The sequence below is a fragment of the Plecotus auritus genome (assembly GCF_963455305.1).
Source record: "Plecotus auritus genome assembly, chromosome: 3".
Lineage (NCBI taxonomy): Eukaryota > Metazoa > Chordata > Mammalia > Chiroptera > Vespertilionidae > Plecotus > Plecotus auritus.
Genome location: NC_137772.1, coordinates 128,986,128 through 129,004,280, shown reverse-complemented (window position 1 = coordinate 129,004,280; position 18,153 = coordinate 128,986,128). Strand labels below are relative to the sequence as shown.

The 18,153-nt window shown below is 47.8% G+C and overlaps 1 protein-coding gene across 5 annotated transcripts in view; it reads left to right on the top strand.

Moving 5' to 3' along the window:
• The window catches only part of CACNA1C (calcium voltage-gated channel subunit alpha1 C), a gene marked incomplete at both ends in the record, with an annotated part of 717,827 nt that overhangs the window by 562,754 nt on the left and 136,920 nt on the right, over positions 1 to 18,153 (top strand). For all 5 annotated transcript variants that reach the window (XM_080661205.1, XM_080661203.1, XM_080661204.1 and 2 more), the window contains one exon: positions 17,293 to 17,383. In XM_080661205.1, coding sequence (XP_080517331.1) covers positions 17,293 to 17,383 — 91 coding nt within the window. The remainder of the gene's footprint in view (positions 1 to 17,292; positions 17,384 to 18,153) is intronic.

Below are 18,153 nucleotides of genomic sequence, written 5' to 3'. Positions count from 1 at the left end.
AAAATCTACTTAAAACCAGAGTGGAACTGAGGCCCCATATTGCTCTGTTACTAGTGTCACTAGTTCATAGAAGCAAAGTTGTAGAAATCTGTAGCAGTGGCCATCCTGAAGGGGCCCCTGAGGATGTGATTTCATCTTGACTCCTGAAGCATTCAGACTTAGGATGGAAGGACCACCACGATGCCAAGCTTGGGTCACAAATGACCTTTCCTGAGATGGCAGAGAGCAGGTTAAGGGGACAGAACACAATCTTTCATGGGTCCTTTTCTACTTTAGGGTTCATAGAAAGAATTAAAGTGGCACAAAAGGGAGGCTGATGCAGCTCCCTTTTTTTTTTTTTTCCCATTTGTGCTTAAATAGTTTTTCATGATCAATCCTAATTAAAGATTTTTACAAATTATCTTATTACAAGTTGCTAAGCAGGGACCATGTCACAGTAAGTTGCTGGGCACACAGGAGTAACTTCATGAATATTTCATGAAAGGACTGGCAACAACGATGAAGACACCAGGACCCTGATGGCCCCCCAAGGAACATGGTGGACTTAGCCATATAGGCCTCGAGAACACATAGATCATCTCCAATCAGTGTTTAGATTGTAGATGATCTTTTAGATGCAAAAAGTGATCCTGAGGCTCTTCTCTTTGGCCTGTGTTTTGCTTTTTCATTCCCAAGTCTATACTAATAATAGAGGAATATGCAAATTGTCCAGGGTGCCATCACAGAAACGACCAAACAGCAGGCTTCATGGGGTGACCAGGCCAGCGGGGGTGGGGGGGGGTGCACAGTTGAGGGCAACCAGGCCAGCAGGAGTGGCAGTTGGGGGTGACCAAGCCAGCTGGGGGGCAGTTGGGAGTGACCAGGCCTGCAGCGGGGGGGGCAGTTGGGGTGACCAGGCAGGCAGGGGGCCAGTGAGGGGCAACCAGGCCAGTAGGGAGGACAGTTGGAGGTGACCAGGCCAGCAGGAGGGGGGCAGTAGGGGCAACCAGGCTGGCAGAGGGGGGCAGTTGGGGGCGACCAGGCCAGCAGGTGGAGCAGTTAGGGGTGACCAGGCCAGTGAGGGGGGACAGTTGGGGGTGACCAGACAGGCAGGCAGGTGAGCAGTTAGGAGCCAGCGGTCCTGGATTGTGAGAGGGATGTCCAACTGCCGGTTTAGGCCCAATCCCTGGGACATCCCCCGAGGGGTCCAGGATTGGAGAGGGTGCAGGCTGGGCTGAGGGGACCACCCCCCTGTGCACAAATTTTGTGCACCGGGCCTCTAGTAAATATATATAGTGTCCAGGCATTCTACACACTCTTGAATATTGCAGATGATAGCTATCACTTACTAAGCATCTCCTCTAACTCACAGTATCTTTAATTTTAACCCTCCAAGACTGGTATTATTAGCTCTATTTTTTTATATGAGAAAGATGAGGTTCAGATAATTTGTCCAAGGCCAGACAGCCAATAGTAGGGCTATCTAATGATAAAGGCAGCAAAGAGGTGAGCATAAAATACCTGCTGATAGGAATGTGAGATGGGGGTGAGAGGGAAAAAGAAAGTGGAAAAGAAGTCAGAAGACCTGGTTGGTTCCTCATCTCAGCTCTAATACTCTGTGACCTCGAACAAACCCTTCCCTCTCTGGACCTCAATTTCCTAACATGTAAGAGTAATACTCAAGTAATCTCTGGTTTTCTATAAATTCTTTAGCAGTCTGATCCTGGGACTCCCTCTGGCACTGTCTTTGTCTTTGGGTTCTATAGTGCAGAAGTGATGTATGGCTGGGCCAGGGAGAGAACATCCTCATTTGCAGACACTGGCTCTCTCCTCGTGGCCAGGCAGCAGGTGGCGACAAGAGAGAAAGTGTCCTCTACGGAAGGACCCTGGACAGCCTCTCTCCAGCATCCAGCAGCCTGCCTCTTCATGCCCTGACACTTCTGCCTTTTTCCCAGAGCCAGTGTCCTGAAAACTTTGTCTTTGCCTGGAAAGCACTGAATGGTAGAATCTCTCATCTCAGGTCTCCATTATGCATGACCGTCCTCTACAGCCCACCCCCTTCTTGAACACTCTGTGGTAGGAACTCACCAGGTCGCAAGAAACCCCTCCCATTTTTGTGCAACTCCAGTTCTTAGAAAACTCTGTTTTCTTGAGCTGATACCTGGGGCTGTTCAACTTCCACAAGCTGGTCTGAGGTGTCATGGGTGCAACGATGTCCTCCCAGGGGCGCTGCTAATTATCCTCGCATGGCTAATGACTCCTGCTAATTGCTTCTCCTCTCTGCTCTCCCTCCTGCCTTACATTCCCTTTTGAGATCATTGTCCATTTCTTCTCATTGGTCCTCCCAGTAGCCCAGGAGGAAAGCACTGAGCTGTTAAAATAATGTGTCCTTCCCAAACATGGAGTCAGTGCTGAGCAGGGCCCTGCCACTCAGGACTCCTGACTGGAATGTACAGCTTCAACGCCAGCTCTCTCCTGCCTCTCTCCTCCCCAACCCCTGGTGATGCTGCCCCCTTTCCTCACCAGTGCTGACCTCTGTGCTTGGTCCTTCCCATCTGCAAGGAGGCTCACTCTCCCACTTTATTACTGGAATTAGAAAAAGACCACCGTTCCTTTCTGCTTTCCCTAACTCAGGCAAAGGCCTTGTCTTCATACCTTTTCAGCCGTCAGATAAGGATTACTCCTGCACTGCTGACAGCAAAAGAATAGAGTTGCTCAAATCTGCCCAAGGGCCCCACACCCCTGCTATACAGACCCAGTCACACCTGTCATCATACAGTCCATGCAACCAACAGTCCCCTTCCTCACAGGAAAAGCCTGTACAATATCCCCCCTACCAGGACCAGGACTCCACCTCACCACAGCCTCTGTGTCCTTTCCTTCCTTCTGGGTTTCCTGGGTCAGTGAGCCTGCAGCAAGAATCCTCATAGGCTCTCGAGGAATCAGGGGGAGCAGTCACACAGAGGCAGCCTACACCCCGCCCAGGTGAACCCAAGGTCGGCCTTCCATCCCAGTCACTTCTGGAACATTAGCATTCCCACTTCCTGCCAGTGCCTCCAGGCCTTTTGCATGTTGAAGACTGTGTCCTTATTCTCTATATTTCAAAAACCTTTTCTCTTCTAAAGATAGAACAGTCAGCCACTCCAAAAAGCCCAACCCTCCTGAGACGTTATGGAAGAGTTCTAAGATTAAGGAAAAGAGGGAGGGGGGGTGGAGGGTGATTAAAACCTTTGATTCAGAGTCAGTCTGGAGAGGAAGAATCTGGAGGGATAGCTGCTCAGTAGAGAAATACTAAGTGTCACGGTTAATAATGCGGATTTTTTTCAATAGATGGAGTTACACATATGTTGAGATATATGCAATTTGATATGGATGCTATTTTTTGTATTGACAACAAGCTTCAAAACTTCATATGTCAAATTTTCTGAAGGTGTTAACATCATAGATATTTTGACACTTAAAAATGTTGAATTTCGTGCCAAAAGAAGAACATTGTGGGAAGTTTTAATTCATTACTAGTAAAAGTGACATTGTCCTGCATTAAAATCCACCTGTTCTGGCACATTTTGTTTGGGGTTGGTTTCTCCTTCTCTGTGCCTGGTTCAGAGTCCCCACAGCTGCTGTGGGCATGAGCAGCCACTGCCCACCGTGGTCACATGTTGGCCCTTCCACTAAACAGCACAGGAGGGAGGAAGGAGCCTTGAGGTGGCTGACTGTGTGCATTCCAGTGCCTGCTCTGGTGAAACAGTGAATGAATGAAACAATACTAACCCTGGCCCCATCCCAGACATGCGCAGTCCTACCCCTCTCTGAGGGTAGAGGAGTAGAAAAAAGCTGAATGAGGTGTGTGTGCCCACGTACCCACCAATATTTGTGGTACACCTCCTGTCCCTCCAACAGAAGTTACAAGTCCTCATCCCAGCCCTGCAGCACTTCCCATCTGGTTGCCCGGGGAGGTCAGCTTGGTGTCAGAGAGTGGAACAGAGAAGGCAGGTGTCAGTGAGGTGAGACCAGGAGAGCCTTGACTCTCCCACCCATTCCTGAGTGACAGTCAAAGGCACACGCGGCTGGGGAAGCAACAGGGAGGAGAGGACAGGGACCTGTGTCCTTGTCCTGGCTCTGCTCCCTTGACCTCAGTTTCCTCATCTACGACTTGTGAATGAAGACACCTTCCTGGCTGTCTCCCCAGGTGGTTGTGAAGATTAACTGGGGTAATTTAATGAGCATGCTCTAAACCACACAGTGCTCTACCCTTTTCTAATGAGCGAAGAACCCTGTGCACAGCAGAGTTCTGCATTACACGGCACTAATGGTGCCTGTTTCTGGAAGAAGAATGCTCTGTGGTTTAGGAGGCTTCATGAAGACACTGGGCTTGCAGAAGAGCCCAGGGGAGTTCCCAGCCGAGCAAAGATCAGAGGGAGGTGCACAGTCCCTGGCAAGCACCATGCATGTGTCAGGCCCTCCACAAAAGGCGGTCAAACCAACACTGACCAAGTGTGGCATGTTCTGGAGGCCATGAGTAGAGCTGAATGCCTGATCAGAGAGTGAATGCTGGGTTGAAATGGGAAAAGGTTGGATGGGTAGAGTGAAACCGAATTTCGAAGGGCCTTGGGGGAAAGCTTGAGCATTCTGTGTGGTGACAGTGACATGATATGAAGAAACAGTGCTAAGGAGGAGACTCATTATCCTATGAGAGAATTCAATAAGGTCTTCAAGAACTGCTTCTCTCTGGGCCAAGTCCCTGCCCCTCACAAGCGATCAGCAGTCTGGGGTTCCTCATGCAGAGCTCCTTGCTTGTAATGCTCAGTTTCTTTTTTTTTTCCTAAGGTAAAAGAAATCTTAGACATCTCCTCTCAAACCCCCAACAATGTCTGGGAAACTTTCAATAATGAGCAACTCCTAGTCTCTCAAGGCAGCCAGGCCATTTGGAAATGTTTCTTATATTAGAGCAAAATTCTCATTCTTCAATGCCTATTCCTTGTAGACCTACTCTCTCCTTCCTCGTGGAAAGATGAGATGGTGCTGAGGCCGCCCAGCCTACCGTACCTAAATTAAACCTCTCCAGCTTCTTCCTAGACCGCGATGTACAGCCCTTCACCATCCCAGAATGCTGCCTCTGGCTGCTGCCCCTCTCTGACCGTGGTCCTGAGCTGTGACCATCTGTCCTAACAAGGCTTGGCCGATGCTAAGGAGAGGAGCACTGCCTCCCTGGGCCTTTGCCAGTGAAAGGACCTCTCAGTGAAAGATACAGACCAGGCACACTGCATCCTTGGTCTTGCAACCAGGGGAAGAAGGAGGAAAATAACAACTGCAAGCATCCAGCAGGCAGAGTTGGGAGATTAATGACAGGAAAGGACTTGCAGCAGAAGGGGACATGGTGATTGGTATTCTGACAGCTGCCCATAAACTCATTCATGAAACTATGGAGCTGAAGAGGCACCAGGGGGCTGGAAGCTAAAGTGACTCACTTCACATAAAAGCCACTAATGGAAGCAGCCTAGAAATTTAAGGTAGCAATTGACTTGGGTGGTGGAAGGGAGGGCAAGGCTGAGACCCTGCTGAAGAAAGTACTGCTCCTTGCTCCAGATAACTCCCCGCTGTGTGTACTTTGAGACTGTGCTGGGGCCATGTAGGACCTCCTTGCTGGAAATGTGACCTGGGCCAAAATTATCTTGAGCAGCAGAAAGCAGTGAAGTGGAAGACAGAGCCCCCCAAAAAAGAGAAAAAGAGTGGACCATGAGCTCTATATAGCTGTTGTCAACAACTCACCCACTGTGGAAGTTCTGAATTCCAGACCAGGGAGGGAGCCCTGGACCTATGCTCAGCCATGATGACCAAGGGTTGGCTTTCAGCCTCTCCGTGATATAAGTTAGTGACAAGTGAAAAAAGGAGGGATCACTGATGGTGGAAAGAGGACTGGACCTTTACCACTAGCCAGCTGTGTGACCCTGGCCCAGTCACGGAGCCTCTCTAGACCTTCACATTCTCACCTGTAAAATGAAGGATTGCCTCCCCCTTCCAGCCCTGCAGTGCAGGCTTGATGGAAATCTGTTTTGCAGTGGGGAACCTGAGCCACAGAGGAGTGATGTAACATATCCAAAGTGGCAGAGCCAGGATTCAAATTCGGGCCACCTGGCTCCAGCCCCTGTTCCTAACCACACTGCTTCCTGTCTCCCCCTTCCTGGCAGGGAGGCCCTGGGCAGGATTATAAAGTGAGCGGCTTCCCTCCGGACCTCCAGCTGCACCTTCTGCCCCTCTTCTTCTCCTACAGGTGCAAGCACATCTGCAGGACTCTCTTGTGATTAGGAAAGGCTTTTATGAATTTACCCAGTATGCATAGTAGTTGAGAGGGCTGACTTGGCATAACATCCATCGCTGTTCAAATGCTGGATCTCATTAGTTGCTCACTTTGAGTAAGTAACTCAGGTCTCTAAGCCTCCATTTTCTGATCTGTAAATTGGGAACATATAATGGGGACAGATGACCCCTCACAGGGTTGTTTTGAGGCTTTAATCGTTAGTATGTGTTTAGTGCATGGAGGAGTAGCTGGCATCGAGCAAGTGATCAAAACACTGAGCTGTTGTTGCTATTAAGATAGAAATGACGCCGAAATCGTTTTGGCTCAGTGGATAGAGCGTCGGCCTGCGGACTGAAAGGTCCCAGGTTCGATTCCGGTCAAGGGCATGTACCTTGGTTGCGGGCATGTCCCCAGTAGGGGGTGTGCAAGAGGCAGCTGATCGATGTTTTTAACTCTCTATCCCTCTCCCTTCCTCTCTGTAAAAAATCAATAAAATATATTTTAAAAAAAAAAAAGATAGAAATGACTATATTTGCACTCTGTGGGACAAGACCCTAAAATGAAGGGATTAGCAGTAGATATCACTGGATTGGGTTGGAGCGGGATTTGGGACTCAAATAGTTCCTGTTCATTTCATGTCATACCACATGGGTGACCATCTACTGCTAACCCTGGCTTTGCAGACCAGAATAATGTCCTCTCTCCAACCTAAAAGTTGTTTTGTGCCTAAAAGAATTGGCTTTCCAAAGGAATTCTGCAAATAGATGCACCATCATCTACGTCTAGGAGCCCCTGTCACATCCCCAATGGCTGCGGGGAGCTGTTTTCCCTTGGAGGTGTCAACTCTCTTGTGTGATCAGATGTCCTGTTTGCACCTAGTCCCAAGGGCCTGAGAATGTCCACGCTGCCCTGTCACCCCTAATGAAGGTGAGGTGGCGGCGGGGGGAGGGACTGTTTATTTGATGCAGCCAAACCTCCTTCCCCTGTCTCCTCCTGCCACTGCCCACCTCCCCTCAACTCCAGTAATAACTGAGGTGGCCTGACTCAGTGGCACCACAGTTGTGGAGAGAGATTTTCTGCTTGGGAGCGAGCACTGGCTGTTTATGTCCTGCTGAGAGCACAGCCACCCTCCTCTTCTGCTCTGGATTATAGCTGCAGATCAAGGGCAGGCACACACGCCTCCTCCCCATTTATAGCAGTAATAATAATTGTGGTGATGGCACATCATGCTTATATTGTGCCTTTTTAATGAGGCCACTTTGTTTGGCTTCTTAATATTTAATCCTGTTTTATATTTACTTTCTGATGGCTTAAAATCAGCCAGGTTTTAATTGCTTATGTGGAGGACGCCACGCTGGGCCTGGGTTGCAGCAGTTGTTGAGCCGGCTCTAAGGCTGGTGGCACCTTTCTCTGTGTCCTTCCACACAGGCAGGCGGCCATGGCTGGAACCATTTTGCGCGCTCTCTCTCTCAATCTCTTTCCTTCCCCCCCACCCCGAATTTGCTTTTCTCCTTTCCTGCTCTCTTTCTTTCCCTTAGAAGAGACCTATAATTCATCAACTAGTTCAATTTATTCATATAAGAGATGAGGAAAATGAGACCCCAAATTATCATGTGACTTGGAGCTATTTATTGGCAAGGCCAAGGAACGGACTACCTGGTATTTTCTAGAATCCAGTACAAGGGAGATTCCCGAGACCCTGAGCTGGATAAAGACATGCAAAGAGCTCCACCAGCAGCTCGGGGCTCCCCGTGACCAGGGGCTCGATCTAGCAAACTGTGGGAAAGTAGTAGGAATAACTGTCTAAGTTGGTTTTTCGGCAAGAGAAAATTAAATTTGATGAAATGTGATACAGTTCCTTTGAAGAGAGTCTCCTGGGACCGTAACCAGAATGTTTGATCTGTCCTGCCATGGGGCTGAAGCAATCGTGCACTAATACCCTACCTCACTAATTCTTACCAGTAATTCAACCTGCAAATATGGAAGTAAGCCAAGTTATTCTGGAGGCTGCCTGATGTAGCCGGGAAAGCCTGGACTCCAGGGCAGTCATTCTCTACTATTACTAGCTGTCACCTTCAACTGTTAGGGACTAGCCTTCACCTGTCAGTGGGCTAATGCTGTCTACCTGGCCCACACAGGTAGCTGTGGAAACTGGTGATTTTAGGAAACGCTAATGAAAATGCAGGCAGGGCTTAAGGAGTCAACAAGGGAGGCAGGAGCCTGAGGGCAGCACCCGGAGGGAGCTGTTATCACCACAGGCCTGAAGGGACAAGAGGAGAGAGCAGTTTTCAGAAGTTAGAGAGGTGGTCATGACAAGAGGGTCACGTGGCAAACCTGTGGCCCTCGGCAACAGAGGCAGCCAAGCTGCACCAACCCGCAGGCAAGCACCAGGGGAGGGAGCACCCAGCCTCACTCGCCTCAGGCCTCGATGACGTCCATCCTGTTGGTGCTCCCAAAGGCCAACCCAAAGGGGAGCTCACTGATGAAGTTTACAAGCTCCGCTGCAGGATTCAGGGTGTGGGGACGAGGAATGGAGAGTGCATCTGAAGGACAAACCTCGTGAGGTCCAGCATACAGGAGTGCCCTTAAAACTGTGCAGATACAGTGCTTTTATTATAGCTTCATAGTCTGTATCACTAGAGCTAAAAGGAAGTCCAGAAAATTCTGATATAAAGTCTCCGGCCTTGAGGAAGTTAAAATTTAGTTAGGGACATAAGTCTAATACTTGCTCAGCAAACTATGATAAAAACAGATCAAAATTAATTGGTAATATTAGGAAATACTCATAGCACTTATCATTGTACTAAGTTATTTTAGAGGTATTTCACTTAATTCTTGCCAGAACCTCTCGAAAGAAACAGTATCGTTATCTTCTTTTTACAGACAGGAAACCTGACCTCAGAGAGGTTAAATAGCTTCCCAGAGTTACACAGCTGGGAGAGGTGGGACTGAACCTTGATTTCAGGCTTGTATTTGTAATTCCCATGGGTCGCCGTATTCCAGAGCTCAGAGGAGGGGACTCAGCAGCAGGTGGTCCTGAAAGCCCCACACACTGGACCTGGGCCCCCAGGAACGGGCCCATTTTGACTAGCTCAGGAGCCAGCACACTGTCTAAAGCAGCCGTGGGCAAACTACGGCCCGCAGGCTGGATCCAGCCCGTTCGGCTGTTCTATCCGACCCGCGGAGCCGAAAGAGCGAAGGGTTCTCTTGCTCTCCCCTCCGCTCCTTTACTTTGAATTTATATTAGTTCACACAAACACTCCATCCATGCTTTTGTTCCGGCCCTCCGGTCCAGTTTAAGAACCCATTGTGGCCCTCGAGTCAGAAAGTTTGCCCACCCCTGGTCTAAAGGATCAGTTAGCAATATGGTAGGCTCTCAGGCCACATAGAGCCGCTACTGCAACTATTCGACTCCATGGTTGGAGGGTGAAAGCAGCTGCAGGTCACACTTACACAGGTGGGCGTGCTTGTACCATTCAAGACTTTATGTTTTTGGAGCAAGTGGCAGTCTGGGTTTAGGCCAGGGACTGCAGTTTCCTGACCCAGGTAGTAGTGTGGGGGAAGCAGGCAGGCACTCCCAGAGGGTATATGATATAGGACAGCATATATATATATATATATATATATATATATATATATATCCAGAGGTTGGAATAAAGATGGCACATTCACATTCAGGGACAGTCTGCAGGGCAATCTGCACCAACCCGCATGCAAGCACCAGGGGAGTGCGCACCCAGCCTCACTCATCCCGACTCGGGAGAGTTTCTCCTGGAAGTAATAGGAAACAAGAATGGATAGATAGTACTTTAGTCAGCAGGGACAGCCCTGGCAACAGAACCACAGGAATTTATTCTCTAACAGTTCTGGAGGACACAGTCCAAGATTGAGGTGTCAGCAGGGTTGGTTCCTTCTGAGGGCCATGAGGGAGGGTGTGCCCCAGGTGTGTCCCCACAGCTTGTGAATGGCCCTCTTCTCCCTATGTCTGCACATCGTCTTCCCTCTGTAAGTGGCTGTGTCCAAACATTTTCTTTTGATTAGGACACCAGTCCTATTAAATTAGAACCCAACCTCATGGCCTCATTTTAATTTAATGGAAATCATCTCTTTAAAGACTCTATCTCCAAATACAGCTCTGAGGTACAGGAGTTAGGACATCGCCATGAATTTCTCAGGGGGCACCTTCAGCCACCACATATAGGATGGAGCCAAATTTCAGGGAGTTTTATATTCCAGATTAGAGTCAATAAGGTAGGAAATTAGGAATCCTTTTGCTTGTTTGCTATATCTCTGATTAGTACTTTGAGGAAATGAATGCTTATTATACCACTCATATGCCAAAAACGATAATAAAATTGGCATTTTCCAGTAAATGGCAAAGTAAGTGCTTCAGTCCCATCTAAAAGTTTACGGAAGCCTGAGCAGTGGGTCCCAGCAGACTGGCCAGCCAGGATTCAGACCTTCGTCTCCACACGGCACTCCACAGCACTGGAGGAGCACAGGGTGGGCGGAAAATGCCTTCATCTACTGCCTGGGTGTCTGGCCCTGATGCTCTAACCCTCTTCCAACAAGAGGAGATAAATTATTGACAGCAGTCAGTGAGCTCTCTGACCTTGGCTAATGAAGCTACCAGCTGAGTTCCAGGATGAAGACGGCAAATCTCAAGAGAGGCCAGCCATTCTTGCTGACAGTCACAGCAGGGCACTGCAAAGCCCCATCCCCATGACAAAGTCAAAACTTTTGCGTGACCAAAGACTTCGGAAGGAGGCAGATTCCTCCATCTCTCCCCACATTCATTCCTCATTCCCTCAATGGAGTTTTGCTCTACCGTCACTCAGCCAGTTATGATGCATAAAAAGATCTGAGACAGAAGGCATCAAGAAGCAAGGCCAGATATTGTACATGTGGATGGTTCTTCACATATCTCCTCCAGCCTCGAGGGTGGGAAAGATAGGAGGAAGGGAAGGAGAGGAGGAGGAAAAGCGAGTAAAGGACAGAATGCCTAAGAAGATTTTGCTTCCTGTGTCCTCTGTGGATTGATTGCTAAGTAACCTCATGACTTGCATTGAATTTATCAATACTGAAGGTGCTCCTACTCTCAAACCTTGGGCCCTTCTAAAGTCATATTTTATTCATGTAAATGAGTTCGGCCATCTTTGGGCACATGTTGCATCATGTTTGCGTTAAGATGGCTAAATGAGATCTAATTTCTTTTTATGGGAAGCATGAGTGTTAACACAGTGCAACAGCCTGGACCAGACCCAACCCTTGGAGATTGGTCTTAAGCCTCAGAAGGATCTGACTGGAGACAATCGTTAGTTTTCTGGAAGATCGTGTACTGTGAATCTGTTCTTTATCTGTGGACCACGGCAGCAGAAAGGCTGGCCAACTGTTCTGTGCAGCCGTGTTTTCTAAGCACTGCCTCGTATTCAATAGAGGATTCCTAAATTTTAGTGAAGAAACCCTCAAAAAGTTTGCAAACCCCCATATACCAGGAAATACCAATCTTCAGAGCAGTTTAGACCTATGCTCCTCTCCCAGTATGAGTCATGTGATTTCCAGTTTCAGGAGATTACCTCCTGTCAGAAGTGGCTTATTATACCCCCTGGTATCCACACAGCTGTTCTCCAAGCAGATCAGGGGAGACAAGATCTGTGCACCTCCCTTGAGACACAGAAATTGTCCTACTAAGCACCTTTCAAGCAAGAGTTGCCAACAAGAGTAGATGTTTGGGGAAATTATGACATTAATTCCAGATGTAGTCAATTGTTGGCAAGATGGTGTCTACTAATATACTCATTGTAGCCATTGGTGATATTATCAAATATGTAATTATGTATCCACCCCCTGCAATGGCAGCTGTTAATTACTCTTTCGTGAAAATATCATTTTCTTTTGGAAAATTCTCAGCAGAAGCCAAGGGACAGGAGAGCCCAGAGACCCAGATTTGATCCACAATACCTACAACAGTGAAGTTAGAAAGTCAGAAAACCAGCTTTTTCTCTAGTGGTCTTCCTCGGCATTCTTCCTAAATCCATCCAATGGTGCACATTTCATTCCACAGAGGGTGTATCATCATCACATTGTCTGAAAATGAGCAGGCTCAGGCTTCACTTCTCAGGGCATGCAGAGGGTTGCCTTTAGAGGAGAGGTGTCCTTGGGCACCTAGGTTCTTTGCCATCTTTCTGCCTTGATTTCACACCAGTTCAAAGGAGGAGTCAAGTTTTCCATCTTCTACCCAGAATTCATGTCCAGTATTTATAATTCTCAACTTTCAACTGTTTGGGAACTCCAAGAAGGGATCCAAGTCCATCTCTCTAGGGTGGCAAGTCCCTCCAAGAAGCAGCTGTGATCCTGCTGTCTAATCCCTTAGTAATAGGAATACAATTGCATCCTCACCCTCTTATTCCCTCACATGCTTATGGGATGAACTATCATAGGCACTAATAAGTTATTGTACTGTTCCTTCCAGGTGAGGTATTTTCATTTCAGCAAGAAATCTTCAAATATAACTTCACCCAAAAGATCAGGTCTAGTAGAGGGAGATGATTAATTTTTTAAATATATTTTTATTGATTTCAGAAAGGAAGGAGAGAGAAAAAAATATAAACATCAGTGATGAGAGAGAATCATTAATTGGCTGCCTCCTGAACATCCCCCACTGGGGATAGAGCCTGCAGCCCAGGCATATGCCCTGACCAGGAATCGAACCATGACCTCCTGGTTCATAGGTTGACACTCAACCACTGAGCAACTCTGGCTGGACAAGGGAGATGATTTAGATGCTCTTCAAATCACTTGCCAACTTTGCCTGCATGAAAGACCAACCCTGCTCAAATTCAATGATTTTACCAAGCTTTTTCTCTTGTTTTGAAAGTTATCATACAGTTATTTCTGAAGTTGAACAAGATGGGACAATATTGATGCCAAAGCCAAAAGTTGGATGATGCTTCCATATAACAGGTCACAATGTTCTTAGCTTTTCATCATTGGCCAAGGTTCCTGTCCCCCCAGACAACTGTGTGAACAGAGACTTGGTGACTGGCAGCCTCATGTTTACCCACTCTGAATAGAAGACCCCTCATGAGATGTTCACTTGAGTGACTGTTATTCTAAACTGAGACATATCTTCTTTTCCAGAAAGCAGCCAAGTCATTCATGTCAGCTCCTAACTCTCAGTGCATTTTTCAAATAGGATTTTTCAGAAGTTAAAATGCTACAGGTTATGAAGTTTCTGCTTATTTCAAGTTTTGTCTTTTAAATATGTGTTTGGGAAATGGATCTTTACCTAGATTAAAATAAGCCTGACCCTTTTCTGTTATGAGCCAGTCTTCAGAATTCTCACTAACAAAGAGCATTCAAGGATGTTTGCTGAACATCATCCAACTTTTCAGGCAAGGGGACGAGATAAAGAAGCATCTAAAGTTTGGATTGACTTTCCCTTCATGCCCTTTCCTGGAACGGATGGGGCCACCCATCCATTCCTCATCAGGATGCTGCTTCTGTCCATGAGTAGTTGGGGATTTCCCACCTCACTAGTCATCAGTGACTATGCCTCACTCCCCACTCATCCCTAGCACCCTCCATGGCACCGTTAATGCCAGTTCTATCAAAGGTGTGAGAAAACTCTCTTTCTTGGGAATTAGCTAATGCATTTGATATCCAGATCTCAGAGTCCATTGCAGAATACAGAACTCCCCCTGTTCCACTTGCAACAATCAGTGTCTTCACACTCTCACCAGCACCCTCTCTTCAACTACAGCCCAGGCCCGAGAGAAGCTCACATAATTCTTTCTTATATACAAACCACCTCAAAAGACAACCCATTGACAAGTAATTGCGTAACTTCTTTGCTTATTTAAACCCATTAAAAACTGATACGTATATCTTTGGGATGTGATCAGGTCTGCGGCACTTGGTAGGTCTTTACTGAATGGCATTGAATGATTGAATTGGACAAAGGGGCAAGTAGATCCACAGTTGCTTTCTACCTGCAAGTGTCCCAGTTGTAAGTGGTGATGGAGCCATGGACCTAATACAGGTGGGGGAGGGTGCAGTCAGGTGGCTGTTGGGTGGGGGTGAAGGAGGACACAAATGCTATGGTTCGATTTTAGCAGTTACCCACTGGAGCCTGTACAAGGGCACCTCCCACAGAAGTCAGCAGGGATGCATGGTGACCCCTCCCTGGAAGCTCTCTCCTCAAAGCCACTAACCAGACACACCAGTTAGACTGAAGCCTCTGCTGCAGTAATTCATTCTCCCCAATGTCTGTCATTTGTTTTGTGTCATTAGTTCATGTGATTTGGGGTTTTGGTTCTATTTTATTATGTGTTATTATTTGTTTTGGTTTATTGATTTTTACAATTTTCAGTTTATTTCTGAAGATGAAATGGATGTTCTTTGTGAAAGCTGAGTTCTTTGTTTCTTTCTTTTGCCCGTGGCTGACTGCATGCTCACTATTGATGTCTTGTTCCTGGTTCTTGAAAATGACCATCTTGTCTCTGAAAGGAGGAGCTGCAGCAGGCTTGCTTGATCAGAAGAAAGGGAAGTTTGCTTGGTTTAGTCACTCCACAGAAACCCATGGTAACGTTCCCTGTGCTCTGTGTGTTAATGTGTGTTGCTACATACCGAACTGGATGGGAGGGTATTTTTCTTGATGGTTTGTGATGCTGTGGTCATGTGTGTTTATATGTGTGTGTGTATATTTGTATGTATGTTTGTGTTTCCACTCAGCCTGTGGAGTGGGAATGTCACGGCTGGGCTGCTGGAAGGGAGACTGCGTACCTGCAGTCTAGCATGAGGGGGTGGAACTCTGTCTCACAGCCACTGCCTTGTCATCTCTTTGTATAAAGTCAGCAGACATAATAGTCAGCAGCTAGTCCTTGATGGAATCTATCCTTTGGGTAGTGCCAGCCAAGATTAAGGTCACTGTAAATGCAATCTTGGTACTGGTATAGGCAGTGCCTTGATTTAGAAGATAATATGGAAAATAATATGGTTTTTCCTAGTGCCCAGGCCTGCCTACTCCTAATTTGGTTGTCTTTCCATGCCCAGCACCACCACCATCACACCACTCCACACCTAAGGGTCTCTCTGGGAGAAGCATGTCATGGAAAGTCAGAGAGCTTTCTGTACACAGCTCAGCTCTTTAAATAACAATGTCAGAAGAGTTAAAGGAACCTTAGTCAGAAATATCTGGAGAGAGATGGATTAAAAGCCTGAAAGCTCTTCTATTATATTACTTCTTCATTAATGTGGATGGACTAAGGAATTCTCAAAGTCTTACCTTTCCAGTTCCCAGGGCTAAAACCATCCCTGAGGTCTGGTCTTGTTCCCCAGCTCCCTCAGACCTCGGGCTGCAAGGAAAGTGAAAGTGCTGTAAATTTCAACACTGTCCTCTGGCTATTCAGCGTGTTCTGATGATGTCCCCATAGCCTGATTTGGCTAAGAACCTCATCTGGTCCTAGAGTGTAGGAAAGAGAGCTGGTCAACATGAGGACAATCTAATGAACGTGGTACAGAGGGTCTGACACTTGTGCTCCAGTCCAAATCCCACCCCAAACTCTGTGTGACCTTGGGCATCGGTCCCTTCCTTAGGCCTCGTTTTCCTGTCCTGTGAGGTGAAGGGGGCAAGTTAGAGCCAGATAATGTCTAAAGTCCCATCCAGCTCCAAGTGTCTTTAAAATGGCATCTAGATTTTCTACTACCCAACTTTATTGAAAATGAGCCCTAATGTGGACTGCTCAGATATGACAGTCAAACACATGGTAAGTCATGGGCTTTCTCTTTGTATCTTCGGTGTTCTTGAACTGAGTCTCTTCCCACTCACCCATCTTGTGTTCATCCACAAGAGAAGAAACGGGAAATCCATATAACCAGTAGAAGCCTTTTCCTGAGCTGTCGTGGCCCGATGGGGACATGGCACATGGTGCCACATCACCTGATGCCACACCCTTACTAATGCAGATTCTCTGGCTGCTGAGGGCTACTGGTTTTCTCCCCACACGAGTTGTGTCCTGCAAGGAGAGCTGAACCAGGGTCCATTCTGTGAACAAAGGGTAATAGAAGGTAGAAAATAAATCTCAAGTTACATTTTTACTTGGAGTCAAAAATAATAATAAAAGAAATGGCTCCTTCTAAGCCATCAAATGTGTTCCAAGGAGAAAACTCCTGCTGGTTTCAAAGCTCAGCCCCCTCCACCTCAGGAGAAACTGGAGATGGCCAGTAGGTCAGCGCCGGTGGAAGTAGGTGGTTGATTTCCCGAGTCAGCCTGTGGAGTGGGAATGTCACGGCTGGGCTGCTGGAAGGGAGACTGCAGTCTAGCGTCAGGCCACAGTAGACTCGGTATGGCGACTCCTCCTTCCTGAGCTGCAGTGCCATTTGCGTCTCAGTGCATGGTCCGCTCAGGCTCTCTGTGGCAGGTACTGTCCCAGACGTAACAGCCGCAGGACCCCGTATGCACAACAGAAAGGGGGCTTTCCTCTAAATTTATAGTTCATGCAGGCGGCAGAAATGCCTTTTCTACAAATAGGCAGGACCCTATGTTTGGGAATGGAGCCCCTTAGAATTGGTGGGAAAAGGTAAGAGAAATAAAATATTTTCCAGAAAGATCCCCTTTTTATGGCAGTAGTGGATACAAATGGAAAAGCTTGCACAGCTTCTCTGAGGGTGTCGAGTTGGGGGTGGAGAAAGGTTCAATGGTGAGTGTTTCGACCATGTCTCCTATAGGGTAAATGATCTGATTGCCAGGTTTCTTCCACATTCTCACTGTTTAGAGTGTCCTCAGCAACGTGACCTACCCTAGATAAGCAGCAGGCATGTCACTCCCTCATGGAAATCCTGACCTTGGCCAGGGCAGTGCAGGGCCTCAGCCTGCTCCCAGCAGCACCCCCACCCTCACCAGTGGGTGCTGCTGGCTGCCCTCCTCCTGAGACTGGGGTACTGCACACTAATGCTCTTCTCTCCCCTTCTCCTCCCGCCCTCATGCCTGTTCTGCATCCCTTTGACTCTTGCAGTGAGCATGCCCACAAGTGAGACGGAGTCTGTCAACACTGAGAACGTGGCCGGCGGTGACATCGAGGGAGAAAACTGTGGGGCCAGGCTGGCGTGAGTAGGCACTTCCAGCGAGCACAGTGGCTGGGCTTTTCTGGGGGCGGGTAGGGAAGCTGGGTCCTTAAGTCAGAATGGGGAAGGGGAAGCTCATCACTGTGGGGGGGGGGGGGGATGGGGTTGGGGGAGGGGGCAGAGGTCAGAGCACAGCAGGAAGCAAAAACCTGCTCAGGGAGCCAGAGCAGAGGTCTGGGGTGAGTACAGCCCTAGGTTGGTATTGAATCTTAAATTGAGACCGCTCCTCAATTGGATACTGAGCTCCTTTCCATCACATCAGAGAAATACAGAGAGTATGTGGGGGGTTGAGGGTGGCTCTGAAGCCTCTCTCTTCCCAGCCCCTCACCACTTTCACAGGAGACAGCTGTGTTAGGCCCCTGGGTGCCGCTCACCTCTCTTTCCATTCTGATAAAAGTGACCTGGAAGGAAAGCATTAGAAAATACACTGGGAGATGATAAACATGGTCCATGTCTGCATCTCCGGGTTATCCATTAATGAGTTCCTAAACTCACCTGTGCTCAGCCTAGACTGCGCGGGCTCCGCTAACACGAGCCCCAGCCTGCATGTCCAGGACCTCCCTTGCCCTGGTCAAGCCCCAGGCCCTGGCTTCCAGAGCAGACTTTGGCCTGGGATGGGGCTGGGCCAGGTGTGACGAACAGCTCGCAGGTGAATTATCACAATCACCCATCTTAGTTCACTCTTTAAAATGGAAACTGGTAGTGCCTGGACAATGTGCCCCTCAAAAAAAAAAAAAATAAGGGAAAAATGG